The following is a 15,486-nucleotide window of genomic DNA, read 5'->3' as shown; positions in this document are numbered from 1 at the left end:
TTCTGCCAAAATGCTTTCCATTGCTTCCAACAGTTTTTGTTCCAATGAGTTCTTGTCCCCAATGCTTGGGTTTTTGCTTTTGTGAAACATGAGATTAATAAAGTCATTTCCTACTCTGTGTATGGCATACCTAATCTATTCCACTGTTCCACTGCTGGGAACCATCAGGCCATGATATCGTGACAAAGTCACTTGTAGTAGCTAAGGAGGCTACAAAGTGGCCCTTGGCAAGATGTGACTGCCCACTCTATCCCCTTTGCATAACCTCTCTCATTAACATCCCTTACCTAAGGAATTGACATGATTATTATTCCCCCTAGTCTCAGAAGGAATAATGCAAGAGCAAAAAATACTAGTATCCTAATTCTCTAAAACATCACCAAAAAATCAGACCCTCAAACCCGATCCCAAAAGACTATCATGGGTTAACTTTTACTTAGGTACATAATTCCCAGCAAAACCATAGCTACAAGTCAAGCCCAGAACTTTCCCATTTACAGAAACATATTCTCATGAAACCAGCATTCAAATCAATCATAAAGGCCCATACAAAACGTATAGGTACACCAAATTTCATCATGCCTCAGTGACTTGATTCTTCCCCTTGAGAAACTCCCTAGTAAATCCTGAAAAATGATCAATCTAATATTAAGTATGAATTGTGTTCCCAGTACCTCTCAACCTCAATAGTATGATTGTTGAATTGTCTTTAGGAATTTCTGATTAATTATTCCCTTTTACTAAAAATAATAAGTAATTTTCTTGATTGTGAGCTCAAAACTCCTCACAGGGTAATGAGAAAATTAAGCCACCTGTGACAAAATCATCTATCTTGTGTGAAACCCTTATGCTGTCAAGAATCTGTAACACAATATAAGAATAGAGAATGCTAATCAAGTGATTTGTTAAAAGTTGATGTATTACTTTTTCAATTATCTCTATTTAGACATATGTGATAGGTAATGTATCTGCGTTCCAAGAAAATGGACATAAAAATAAACACCAAGCCTGGGGATGGCAGAGCAGCTATCAGATGCAAAGCATACCCATGGCCATAAATATATAGCTGTCTTCTGTTTGTCATTTTCTTGACTGATCTTTACCACCTGTCAAGAACCCCTGGAGTCTCAAGTGAGGCTGGACCTTGCCTGTGGCACTCCCCTACTCTTTCTTCAGCAGTAGAATATAGATGATCAGTATTTTATTATACAACTGAGATCAGGTCATCTTCCATTTTTTAAAAAAATTTCCTTGGTATTTTTGGCTTTTAGTTCTTCTAGATGGATGTTAATTATATGCGTGTGTGTGTGTGTGTGTGTGTGTGTGTATAAATATATATATATATAAATATATATATATATATATTTACTATTTCTGGCTATATAAAATATTTTTGTTAGCAGTTTGATGGTTATAAAAATGAATAAGTATTTAATTGGGATAAAATTGTCATTTTTAGGATATTGTCTCAACCTACTCATGAGCAATTAATATTTGTCCAGTTGTTTATTTCTTCCTTTATTTGTGCCAAGTGTTTTGTAATTTTGTTTATCTATCTATATATTCATCCATCCATCCAGGATCCATCCATCTATCCAACCTGGATTTGCCTTGGCAGGTAGACTTCCAAGTGTTTTATATTAGCCTTCATTTATTTTAAATGAGATTTCACTCTCAATGCTTTATTTGTGTTTATTTAAGATTCATATCCTACAACTTGGCTAAAGTTGTTAATTTCTACTTGTTTAGTTGATTCTCTGAGGCTCTCTATACATATCATTATATCTGCAACCAGTGATAGCTTTCTTCCTCATTGCAAAATCTAATTCCTTCAATTTCTTTTCCTTTTATTCTATTTGTATCTAACATTTCTAGAAGAAATAACAGTATTATGAATGGGTATCCTTGATTCATCCATGATCTTATTGCAAAGGCTTCTTAACATCCTCAGTACACATAATATTTGCTATTCATTTGAGTAAATGCCACTTATTATTTTAAAAGAAAGTTCCGGGACTTCCGATCAAGATGGCGGCTTAGAGAAAGCTAAAGTTCAGATCTCTGGAAACCCTTCCTTACCAATCTCAAACTATATGCTTCTAGGGCACCCAAATTCAAAACGAACAACAGCATAGACCCCAGGAACCCTCCTCCTGGACCTGGATCAAAAGGTATGGCCCCCCAAAAGCCAGAACCCAAGATCATATGGACCTAAGGGGTAGGCAGAAGGAAGGTCCCAGGACCCATCCCCCCCAAACCAGAGAGCTGAGTCCAAAGCAGTAGCGGGAACCTAAGAGCTTGCAAAAGGACCTCAGGGTCGGCTATTCTGAAGGCTGCATCCTGAAACAACCTGACTCAGTCGCTGGAGCACCCAACACAGACAGCAGGGAAACAGAGAGAGACGGGGGAATCCTGTAGCCCACTGGCTGGATCCTTCCATCTGAGTCTCATGGAAGGTGCCTGCTTCAGGGCATACTCAGTCCAACCAGCTGAGGTTAATCCTATCAGGAGCCCTCAGAGCTCCGGGAAGCCACGGCCCAGCCCCTCTCAGAGTGCAGGCTCTTCTGAGACAACAGTAACCCTCAGGGCCAGCAAAAGGACCTCAGGGCCGGCTGTACTGAAGGCTGCATCCTGAAAACAACCTGACCCAGTTGTGGGGGCACCCAGACAGCAGAGAAACAGAGAGAGATGGTGCGGGGGGGGGGGAGGCTCTAATAAAAAAAGGAAAGAAGAAAAGCAAATTAATAGCATCAAAGATGAAAAAGGGGACATCATCTCCAAAGAGGAGGAAATTAAAGCAATCATTAAAAATTACTTTGCCCAATTATATGGCAATAAATACACCAATCTAGGTGACATGGATGAATACATACAAAAATACAAACTGCCTAGACTAACAGAAGAAGAAATAGAATTCTTAAATAATCCCATATTTGAAAATGAAATCCAACAGGCCATCAAAGAACTTCCTAAGAAAAAATTCCCAGGGCCAGATGGATTCACCAGTGAATTCTATCAAACATTCAGAGAACAGTTAATCCCAATACTATACAACTATTCAACATAATAAGCAAACAGGGAGTTCTACCAAACTCCTTTTATGACACATTATTATTCTGCTCAATTTATGACACTTATTATTCTGCTCAATTGGACCCAGTAGCAGCAGGAGCACCACCATGTCTTAGAGGAGTAGCTGCTACAGCCTTAATAGTGACAAAAACTGTTGATCTAGTATTGGGATGTCCATTAACAATTATGTGCCCACATGAGGTAGAAGCATTGTAGAACACAGACTTTCTCGGATCAGAGAATTACAAGGTATGAAATAACTTATTAAATAGCAAAAACATTACCTTAAAATATTGTTCTACTCTTAACTCTGCCACCTACCTTCCAGATTTACAAACTTCAGAAGAACCATTACACAATTATGAAACATTAGTGTCCATGGCAGAAAAGCCTCGAGATAATCTCTTGGACACTCCCTTAGACAATGCAGATCTGATTTCATTTACCAATTGTTCCTCTTTTATGAGGGATGGCATACGCTACACTGGAGCTGCCATAGTCTCAGAATTTGCCACTGAATGGTCAGTTTCACTACCTTCTAACATTAGCACTCAAGGAGCAGAATTCATAGCTCTGAAGCACGCTTCTATAATTGCCAAGGATAAAAAGGCAACAATTTATATGGATTCTCGATATGCTTTTGGCATTTGTCATTCAATCAGAATGTTATGGCTCCAGAAAGGATTTTTAACCTCAGCTGGAAAATCCATAGCTAATGCAGAAATTATTAATGATGTTCTTTCTGCTCTACAGCTTCCTGAAGCCCTAGCAATAGTTCATTGTTCTTCCCATACAAGTGGCACTGACCCTGTCTCTAGAGGAAATGATCGAGCAGATGCCACTACAAAGCTAACAGCCATAGAAGGACCTGAATTAATTTTAACATTAACAACCACTGATGATTTAAATTTATCACTTTTGTATAATGAAAAGGAAGTGGAAAAGTGGAAACAAAAATTTAAAGCATAACATATTAATGGAGTATGGGTGTCATTTGAAGGAAAACCCCTGCTCCCTAGAAGTTTCTATCACCAAATTTGCCAATCTATTCATAAAAAATGGTCACTTTGGCACCCAGGGCATCGTGGACTCTGTCAAGAGAGTATGAATAGCCCCTGGCATAACTACTATAGCCTCTAAAGTATGTTCAGCCTGCTTTACCTACCAGGCATATAACCAACATGCATATCATGTAAAAGCCTTTCGTGGACGTCCTCTGGCTTACACACCTTTTGAACATCTATAGATAGATTTCATAACAATGCCAAAGGCTGGACTTTATAAATTTTGTCTAGTAATTGTAGATCAACTAACCAGATGGCCAGAAACATTTCCTGCGACCAGAGCCACAGCGTATTTTGTCGCTAAGATATTTTTAAAAGAAATTATTCCTTGCTTTGGACCACCAGCACGTATTGATTCAGATAGAGGAAGCCATTTTACTGATTCTGTCCTAAATCAGATATATTCTTGCTTGGGGATAACTCCCAAATTCCATGTTCCATATCATCCCCAGAGCTCAAGACAAGTTGAGAGGATGAACAAAGAACTTAAAACTATGATTGGAAAACTATGTACTGAGACACATTTAAAATGGCCTGAAATTATCCCCCTGGCCCTATTTTATCTCAGAAGCAGGCCTAGAGGAGACCTACACATCTCACCATTTGAGATGCTTTTTGGACATCCACGTATACAGGCTGAACCTTCTTTCCCTGCATATACCTCACTATTAGGGGGAGATACTAGTATTGCTTCCTATATACAGGAGTTACAGCACAAACTATGTGAACTTTATGAATCTGAAGCTGCAGTACAAGCTGGACCACTAGATTTTTCTCTTCATGACCTGAACCCAAGAGACAAAGTGTATATTAAAAATTTTAAGCGTACTGGAGCAACTCAGCCTTCATGGGAAGGACCATTCCAAATATTGTTAACTACTCCAACGAACCTTAGAAATTCTCAGACCCTACTTCATAAGATTAGGATTGTAAACCTTAAAAAATTCCCAGACCCTACTTCATAAAGCTGGGTTTAAGACCATTCCCCATTGGGACCATTCCCCATTTAAGCAATGAAAGAACTTAGATCAGGAATGTGAGAACTCTACTTAGATCAGGAATGTGAAGACCTCTACTCCACCCATACTTAAGCCTGCTTTAGGGGGAGAAACTCCTTGCTGAACAATGAAAGATACATAAACCCATACTTATAGTAGGACAGAAATTCTTAAGCTATGCGTATTTTTGGATATAATACAAAGGGTGTGAACTTACAAGGAGCAAAGAGGTGAGAAACTTACTTAGAGGTTTTCTGGTGTGAACTTAATCAAAAATTTAAAGCCTTCTTAGGTGTGAACTAAGAATGGTCTGTCCTTTGAAAAATGTCTACTGTGATTGGTAGATATACGGACTTAGGAGAGGTGTCATAGGAGAAAATACCCTTTAAATAGGAGCTCAGATTCATTCAGACGGTCATTTTCAGATGGAGGATTAAGCTGGTGGAGGTAGCTGAGATGATGCTAGCCTGGTGTCACTAGAATCCTTGCTTGGACAGATCTTGTGGTGAGTGATTAAGGACTGACTGATCTTTCTCTTAAGGGCTTAGGCCTGGGTTGGCCAGGGCTGCCCTGGGCTGGCCTATTCTTTTTCTCATTATTCCCCTTTTTCTCTCTTTCTCTCATTTTCTTTAATTCCTCATTTGTATTAATTAAAATATCTATAAAACCCAGCTGACTTGGGTATATTTGAATAATTGGGAATATTTCCCTGGCGACATACTTATATTTGATTTAAAAACATAACACTGTAGTGAAAACATATTTCCTACGGTCACAATTTACTCATCCACTCTTATATCTACTACAATTTATATCTTCCACTATTTTAACTTCTTACAGTTTATGGCATTTTAATTATAACAATGCTGCCTCTCCAGCTCCTTCCCTGCCTCCTGTGTTCGATGCTCTGAGCCTGGCACAGCCCTGCCCTCAAGGTACACCCTCCAGACCAGTGCCTTTGCCTGCCCAGAGGTTCCCACTGCCACTGGAGGCTTAGCACTCAAGGTGTGTGTGTGGGAGGAGTCCTGGGACCTTCCTTCTGCCTTCCCCTTAAACCCAAGTGTTCTTGGATTCTGTTTTTTTTTTGGGTGGGTGTATCTTTTGGATTGAGCCCAGTGGAAGGGTTCCTTGGCTCTGTCTTGTTGTTAGGTTTGATTTTCAGTCTCCTAGAGCAGTCAGTTTGTGATGGGTAAGGAAGGGTTTTCTAGAGGCCTGAACTTCTGCTGCTTCTAAGCTCCAATCTTCTCTTATATCTGTTCTTAACCATTTTTGTATGATAGATTTCTTTAAACTAACCTATGTGCTATTTTACTGAATTTTTTTAAATTGTTATTGAAATGTTAAATTTCATTGAAAGGTTATTGTTATTGAAAATGAACATGCACTTTTTTTTTTCCTCCCAAGGTTAAAGAACTCCTAAAGTCTCTCCATAGATAGTTTCTCTGTTCATGTATGCCTAGTTAAAGACAACTTGTACAAAAACTCATCTCCATCCATTCTCAATTTTCAAGCATTTAAATAAATAGTAATTCCTGATTCTGGTATTCTTAGGACTTTGAATTTATCAAACAGTTGCATACAAGATCCATTTGATTAGGCATGTTGTACACCTAAACTGTTCCATAGTTAATCATTGATCTTTATTTTTATTTTTTGTTGATTAGTTGTATCTGACTCTATGATCTGATTTCAGATTTTCTTAGCAAAAATAAGAGTAGTTTTCCATTTCCTTCTCTCTTATTTTACAGAAGAAACAGAGACAAACAGGGTTATGTGATGTTGCCAGAATCACACAACTATTAAGAGATAGAGATCTATTTCTTAAACTACATAAAAAAAATTAGACAATGTCTGCTTTGTAGAGGACTTTGAGATGTGGAATACATCCTACCTTTACTTCATTTTATTATTTTTTTTCATTATGTCTCATGAGATACTTAACCTTTTTATTACTGTATTGTTTTCTTACTTTCTTAACCTCTATTGTAAGGCAATCTTTTCATAGTTTAATTAAGTATGGCAGCAAAGTATATTAACTTAGATACTATTTGTATTTCATGATATTGATTCAGGCTTCTGAGGATTTATTTAACATTTATTTCTAATTAATTAGGTCTTTATGTAAAGAGAATTTTGAGAATGATTATGTATAGTTCCAATGTGTATGCATTTTTCTCCAATTACATTTAAAATATTTACAACATTTAAAAAATAATTTTGAATCTTGAATTCTCTCCTTCCCTCACCCCATCCCTCACCCCATCCCTCAGCCAATAAAACACTCTGTCAACAAAATAGTATTCCATTATGATCATATACCACAGCTTACTCACTCATTCCTAAATTGATGGATATCACTTTACTTTCAAATTCTTTGTCCCTCCCCAAAAAGCTGCTTCAAATATTTTTAATGTGTATTCCTTACCCATTTGGTTTTTTATCTCTTTGGAATACATAGTCTAGTACTGATATTGTTACATCAAAGGGTAGGTATAGCTTTATACCTCTTTGGGCATAGGATTCAAATTGCATTCCAGAATGATTCAATCACTTCACAACTCCAACAATAATGCTTTAGCGTCTCAATCTTTCCACATCCTCTACAGTTTTGTTATTTTCCTTTTCAGTCATAACTGCTAATCTGATAGATGTAGGATGGTATCTCATATAATTTAATTTGCATTTTGTGCATTTTGTGCATAAATTGCATTCACAATAATGCATAAAATGCATTAATTTGCATTAAATTGCAGTGATTTAGAGCAGTTTTTGCAAAACCATAGCTTTAATTAGTCTTGACTGAGAATTTCCTGTTCATATCCTTTGATCATTTATTAATTTCAGAATCACTTATATTCTTATATAGTTATCTCATTTCTCTATATATTTTAGAAATATGGCCTTTATGAGAGAATTGCCAAAAATTTTGCACCATTATGATTACTATATTACTCTTCATCTTATTTCTAGCTAGTTTCAGACCACTTCTTCCTCTGATTTGCCCTCTTTTCTGGAATTTGGCTATAATTTTCCTGGGAGTTATTATTTTAGAATCTCTTTTAGACGATTGATGAATTCTTATTATGAATTATCAGAGTCCCATGGAGTTATTGGTTTCCACTTGCTTATCTTTAAGGCATGATTTTCTTGAGTAAGCTTTTGTAATTGCTTTTCAATTTCTCTAATTCTGTTTTTGTATAAAGTTCTTTTCCTCAGTGAATTTTTATATATTTCCAAAGGCCAATGCTATCTTTTGAGAAGTTCTTTTCTTCAATGCATTTTTCCATATCTTTTTTCCATTTGGTCAATTCTGCTTTTTAAATAGTTTTTCTCTACATTGGATTTCTGTGCCCCTTTTCGAATTGGCCTATAAAATATTAATTTCTTCAATGCTTTTTGTGCCTCCTTTACACCAAGGCATTTATTTTTTTTTCATGATTTTCCTGTACCATTCTCATTTTCCCCCTCAATTTTTCTTCTACCTCTCTACCTACCTGGATCTATGTACGGGCAATGCATCAAAAATCTTGCCCTCAAATTTGGAACTATGCCCAAAGGGCACTAAAAGTCTGTCTGCCCTTTTATCCAGCTGTAGCACTTCTGGGTTTATACCCCAAAGAGATAAGAAGAAAAAAATACTAATACAAAATTATTTATAGCCCAATCTTTGAGGTGGCAAACAATTGGAATATGAGGGGATGCCCTTCAATTGGTGAATGGCTGAACACATTGTGGTATCTGTTGGTGATGGAATACTATTTGCTCAAAGAAACAATGAACTTGAGGAATTCCATGTGAACTGGAAGGACCTCCAGGAATTGATGCAGAGTGAGAGGAGTAGAACCAGGAGAACACTGTATACAGATACTGATACACTGTGGTACAATTGAATGTAATAGACTTCTCTACTAGCAGAAATGCAATGATCCGGGGCAATTAAGATGGATCCATGAGAAAGAACACTATCCACATCCAAAGGAAAAACTCTGGGAGCAGAAACACAAAAGAAAAACAATTACTTGGTTATATGGGTTGATGGGGAAGTGATTGGGGAAGTAGACTCTAATTAATCACCCTCGTGCAAACATCAACAATTTGGAAATTGGATTTGATCAAGGACACATGAAAAACCCAGTGGAATTGCGTGTGGGCTACTGGGGGTGGGGGGAGGGAAGGAACATGATTCTTGTAACCAAGGAAAAATATTCTAAATTGACTAATTAAATAAAATTTTCAAATTAAAATCTTGCCCTCAAGTCAGCAAAGGGACCCAGGTAACCTCCTTATGATCAATTTTCTGACTCTTTTTACAATTTGTATTTGAGAGCTCTGGAAGCCCTTGTTGTGGATTCAGGTGTATCCAAGGTCTCTTTCCTCATTGGGGCCTGCCTTGTTCTACTGTTTTTGCACTACTTCCACTACATTGTTGCAGATCTTTCCTCTTGGCCTAAGTATTTTTAGGATGAAAATGTTTTCACCCCATCTTTGTATTATGCTCCTCCTATAATATTTGTTTTAAGGCATTATATCATAATTTAATTTGGTAGAAATCAAATTGGTCTCTGTAGCAACTTCACCACTGTCTTGGCTCAACCCCCACCCTCACCCCCATTATTGCTTTCTCTTGATAGATAGTCTTACAACTATTTTACAGTCTCTGTCATATTAAATTTGAATTTCTCCATTTGTTTCTGCTATGCGGTTTGTGGATAATATATAGAAATGCCAATACTTTTATGGATTTATTTATTATCCTGAATGTTTTTGGAGTTGGCTCTCTGGGGTTTTATAAATAGACTCATATCTATAATAGCTAATAATTTTATTCTCACTGTGCTTTTATTATTCTCTCAATTTTTTTCTTTCCTTATTGCTATAACTCACAAATTTCTGACACCATTCGCAAATAGTTGTGATGATAACAAAATCTTTACTAGTTATAATTGTATACCTTTATCTTCATTTGGGTTATTCCTAATATTTTATTTTGAAAAATATTCTCCATATTCAACCTTTATTGTTATAATAAAAGATTCTTTACAAAAATAGAAAAATGCTTAAAGAATACTATACATATGAAATAAGCAATCATAAAGTTAATGCTTACCTTTGTCTATTTGACAAGAAAATAAATCTAATTGTTGGACTCTTCTTTGCATCATTTTTTTCAGAGAAGATTAAAATATATCAAGCTCCTTGCACAAGAATAATTTTCTCTTCTTCAAGTATCACATGTGTTCATATTTGCTCCTTCCTGTTAAATTTGAGATGAAAAAATCAGTAGTGTGTCTAATGTAAGGGGGAGGAATTCTAAAGGAATATCCTATGTAGATATACCCCAAGTAATGTTTATGCTAGGAGGTATGAGGCACAATGGATGCAGTTTTTCCAGCGTTAAGTCTATCCTTTGTATTGTCCAAAAATTAAATCATTTTCAGACCTGGATATCATCTGACAGTCTTCCTCAACCTAGCTATGTTCTTTTATCATCCTCAACATCTTTTTTTCCTTTTCCAATTTCTGCAAGGCAAGAGAATTCCAGTGTGGTAGAATCTTATTGTCCTTTATCCTTCTCTGTTATATTAGAGATCAAAACCAACTAAAAATATTAACTATATTCTAATTTTTCACACACAACCTGACAAAAAACAAAAAACCTTGTTGCCTTTTTATCATTTTGCTTCAACTGCCCTATGGGAGCCAGAGGAAATTGCTGTAGCAATGCCACATGTCCTATGTACTTCTCACAGGAATACCAGGGTCCTTACTCTACTGAAAGTATTCATACTCTAGGCACTTAGACATCTGAAGCCATAAGTTTTATTCATTTCAAAAAATTTCTTACTTCTTAGTTTATCACCAGAAAATTCAGTACTTCTTTATTGCTTTGCTTCTTCTGATTTTGAAAGTGCTCCATTTGTTCTCTCATTTGATGAACATACAGTCAATTCACAATAGATCTATCACATGCTTTCATCTTGTATTCCTTGTTCTCTACTTTATCACTATAGAAAGAGTAAAGGCTGAAGTTGGCCAACTTTTCAGATATAATAATGTAGTATAAAGTATTTATTATAATATGTAATATTATAGAGTAACAATAGTAAGTATGTAATATGTAAAGAAAAAGGTAGACATGGAAAATATATTCCGTTAATGTGCCTATGAAATCAGAAAAAAATTATAGCAGCATAGATCAAGAAATTTATAGTTTGGAAGAACCTTAGTGATCTTTTATTCCAGAAACTCTTAACCTATTTTGTGTCATTAACTCCTTTAGTAATGTGGTGAAGACCTTTTCCAAGAAAAAAAAAATTAGATGCATAAAACAAAATAGAAAGGATTACAGGATGACTTCTGGTTAAGATGGCGGCTTAGAGAAAGCTAAAGTTCAGATCTCCGGAAAACCCTTCCCAACCGATCTCAAACTATAAACTCCTAAGGTGCCGAAATTCAAAATGATCAACAGCACAGACCCTGGGAACCGTCCTCCTGGACCTGAACCCGGATCAAAAGGTACGGCCCCCCTCAAAAGCCAGAACCCGAGATCACTCGGACCTCAGGGGTAGGAGAGCAGAGTCCAAGGCTCCCGGAAGCCGCAGCCCGGCTGGGCTCAGAGAGCAGGGTCCTCGGAACAACAACCCTCAGGGCCTTCTATCCGAGTCCCAGTGAAAGTTACTGCCTGGGGCTTCCGCTGCAGAGAGCTGGTCGAAACAACAGCAACCCTCAGGGCGGGCAAGACAGCCTCACCGGCTGGATCCTGCTATCCAAGTCTCAGTGAAAGTCCATGCCCTCGGAGTTTGGGGAAGCTGCAGCCCATCCCCCCGCAGGCCGACGAAACAGCCTCACGGCCAGCGATTCTGAAGGCAACTTCCGGAAAGTGAGCCAGGGGGAGAGTGTGGCCTCGTGGTCCGACCCTTCCATTCCAGTTCCAGTGAGGCATATTCAGTTTAACCCAGGGAAAGCTCATAGAACCAACATCTGCCCAGGACTAAAGCCTCTGATCACCAGACAGAGACAAGAAAAGCTAATCCTCCACATTCAGAGATGACAAACTCCACAGAAGCACAGAAGCCCCAAAATACCAAGAAAAATAAGAAGAAAGGGGCGACTTTGGACACATTCTATGGAGCCAAAATACAAAATACAGAGCAGATAGAAGAAGATATACAAGAAAATTCTCCAAAATCTTCCAAAGGAAATAGAAACTCTCCACAAACCCATGAAGAATTTGAATCAGAAATGACCAAAAAGATGGAAGCCCTCTGGGAGGAAAAGTGGGAAATAATGCAAAAGAAATTCATGCATCTACAAAACCAGTTTAACCAAACTGTAAAAGAAAACTAGGCTTTAAAGCAAGAACTAATAAAGCAAAGCCAAAACACCAAGAAATTAGAAGAGAACATAAAATATCTCACCGACAAGGTGATAGATCTGGAAAATAGAGGGAGAAGAGAAAATTTAAGAATAATTGGACTCCCAGAAAAGCCAGAAATAAACACCAAACTGGACATGGTGATACAAGATATAATCAAAGAAAATTGCCCAGAGATTCTAGAACAAGGGGGCAATACAGCCACTGACAGAGCTCACAGAACACCTTCTACACTAAACCCCCAAAAGACAACTCCCAGGAATGTAATTGCCAAATTCCAAAGCTATCAAACAAAAGAAAAAATCCTACAGGAAGCCAGAAAAAGACAATTTAGATATAAAGGAATGCCAATCAGGGTCACACAAGACCTTGCAAGTTCTACTCTGAATGATCGTAAGGCATGGAGCATGATCTTCAGAAAGGCAAGAGAACTGGGTCTCCAACCAAGAATCAGCTACCCAGCAAAACTGACTATATACTTCCAAGGGAAAGTATGGGCATTCAACAAAATAGAAGACTTCCAACTTTTTGCAAAGAAAAGACCAGAGCTCTGTGGAAAGTTTGATACCGAAAATCAAAGAGCAAGGAATACCTGAAAAGGTAAATATTAAGGAAAGGGGAAAAATGTCATCTTCTTCTTTTACTCAAACTCTCTTCTATAAGGACTACATTTATATCAATCTATGTATACTAACATGTGGGGAAAATGTAATGTATAAATAGGGGGTAAAGAAAGACCAAATAGAATAATCGTTCTCACACAAAGATTCACATGGGAAGGGGAGGGGAAGAAAACTCCTATAAGAAGGAGAGGAAGAGAGAAGGGGGGGTTTACTTAAACCTCAATCTCAGGGAAATCAACTCTGAGAGGGAAAAACATCCAGATCCATTGGGATCTTGAATTCTATCTTACCCAACAAGGGTAAGGAGAAGGGAAAACCAAGGTGGGGAGGAGGAGAGGGAGAACAAAAAGGGAGGGAAAGAGAGGGGGGAGGGGAGGGAAGAAAAAGGTAGGGACTAAAAAGGGAAACATCAAGGGAGGGGACAAGGGGCACTGATTCAAAGTAAATCACTGGACTAAAAGGTAGAGCCGAAGAAGAAAAGGTTAGAATTAGGGAAGGCAATCAAAATGCCAGGGAGTCCACAAATGACAATCATAACTTTGAACGTGAATGGGATGAACTCACCCATAAAACGTAGACGAATAGAAGAATGGATTAGAATCCAAAACCCTACCATATGTTGTCTTCAAGAAACACACATGAGGCGGGTTGACACCCACAAGGTCAGAATTAAAGGATGGAGTAAGACCTTCTAGGCCTCAACTGATAGAAAGAAGGCAGGAGTGGTAATCATGATATCTGATAAAGCCAATGCAAAAATAGACCTGATCAAAAGGGATAGGGAAGGTAATTATATTTTGTTAAAAGGGACTCTAGACAACGAGGAAATATCATTAATCAAAATGTATGCACCAAATAATATAGCACCCAAATTTCTAATGGAGAAACTATGAGAATTGAAGGAAGAAATAGACAATAAAACCATACTAGTGGGAGACTTAAACCAACCATTATCAAATTTAGATAAATCAAATCCAAAAATAAATAAGAAAGAGGTAAAAGAAGTGAATGAAATCTTAGAAAAATTAGAATTAATAGACATATGGAGAAAAATAAATAGGGATAAAAAGGAATACACCTTCTTCTCAGCACCACATGGCACATTCACAAAAATTGACCATACATTCGGTCACAGAAACATAGCACACAAATGCAAAAAAGCAGAAATAATGAATGCAGCCTTCTCAGATCACAAGGCAATAAAAATAATGATTAGTAATGGTACATGGAAAACCAAATCTAAAACCATTTGGAAATTAAACAATATGATACTCCAAAACCCTTTAGTTAAAGAAGAAATCATAGAAACAATTAATAATTTCATCGAGGAAAATGACAATGGCGAAACATCCTTTCAAACCTTTTGGGATGCAGCCAAAGCGGTAATCAGAGGCAAATTCATATCCCTGAAAGCTTATATTAACAAACAAGGGAGAGCAGAGATCAATCAATTGGAAATGCAATTGAAAAAACTCGAAAGCAATCAAATTAAAAACCCCCAGCAGAAAACCAAATTAGAAATCCTAAAAATTAAGGGAGAAATTAATAAAATCGAAAGTGATAGAACTATTGATTTAATAAATAAGACAAGAAGCTGGTACTTTGAAAAAACAAACAAAATAGACAAAATACTGGTCAATCTAATTAAAAAAAGGAAGGAAGAAAAGCAAATTCACAGCATTAAAGATGAAAAGGGGGACAGCACCTCCAATGAGGAGGAAATTAAGGCAATCATTAGAAATTACTTTGCACAATTATATGGCAATAAATACACCAATTTAGGAGAAATGGATGAATATATACAAAAATACAAACTGCCTAGACTAACAGAAGAGGAAATAGAATTCTTAAATAATCCCATATCAGAAATTGAAATCCATCAAGCCATCAACGAACTTCCTAAGAAAAAATCCCCAGGGCCTGATGGATTCACCTGTGAATTCTATCAAACATTCAGAGAACAGTTAATCCCAATACTATACAAACTATTTGACATAATAAGCAAAGAGGGAGTTCTACCAAACTCCTTTTACGACACAAACATGGTACTGATTCCAAAACCAGGCAGGTCAAAAACAGAGAAAGAAAACTATAGGCCAATCTCCCTAATGAATATAGATGCAAAAATCTTAAATAGGATACTAGCAAAAAGACTCCAGCAAGTGATCAGAAGGATCATTCACCATCATCAAGTGGGATTTATACCAGGGATGCAGGGCTGGTTCAACATTAGGAAAACCATCCACATAATTGACCACATCAACAAGCAAACTAGCAAGAACCACATGATTATCTCAATAGATGCAGAAAAAGCCTTTGATAAAATACAACACCCATTCCTATTAAAAACACTA

The 15,486-nt window shown here is 37.1% G+C and overlaps 1 protein-coding gene across 5 annotated transcripts in view; it reads right to left on the bottom strand.

Moving 5' to 3' along the window:
* LOC130453627 (neurabin-1-like) overlaps positions 1–15,486 on the bottom strand; it is a 189,704-nt gene that overhangs the window by 16,354 nt on the left and 157,864 nt on the right. For all 5 annotated transcript variants that reach the window (XM_056793282.1, XM_056793279.1, XM_056793281.1 and 2 more), the window contains 2 exons: positions 10,980–11,139; positions 10,242–10,388 (listed from right to left, as the gene is read on the bottom strand). In XM_056793282.1, the coding sequence (XP_056649260.1) occupies positions 10,242–10,296 (55 nt within the window). In that variant the 5' untranslated portion in view covers positions 10,297–10,388; positions 10,980–11,139. The remainder of the gene's footprint in view (positions 1–10,241; positions 10,389–10,979; positions 11,140–15,486) is intronic.

The sequence above is a fragment of the Monodelphis domestica genome, chromosome 4 (assembly GCF_027887165.1).
Source record: "Monodelphis domestica isolate mMonDom1 chromosome 4, mMonDom1.pri, whole genome shotgun sequence".
Taxonomy (NCBI): domain Eukaryota; kingdom Metazoa; phylum Chordata; class Mammalia; order Didelphimorphia; family Didelphidae; genus Monodelphis; species Monodelphis domestica.
Note: the sequence above shows the minus strand (reverse complement) of the source record. Positions and strands in the feature narration are given on the sequence as shown.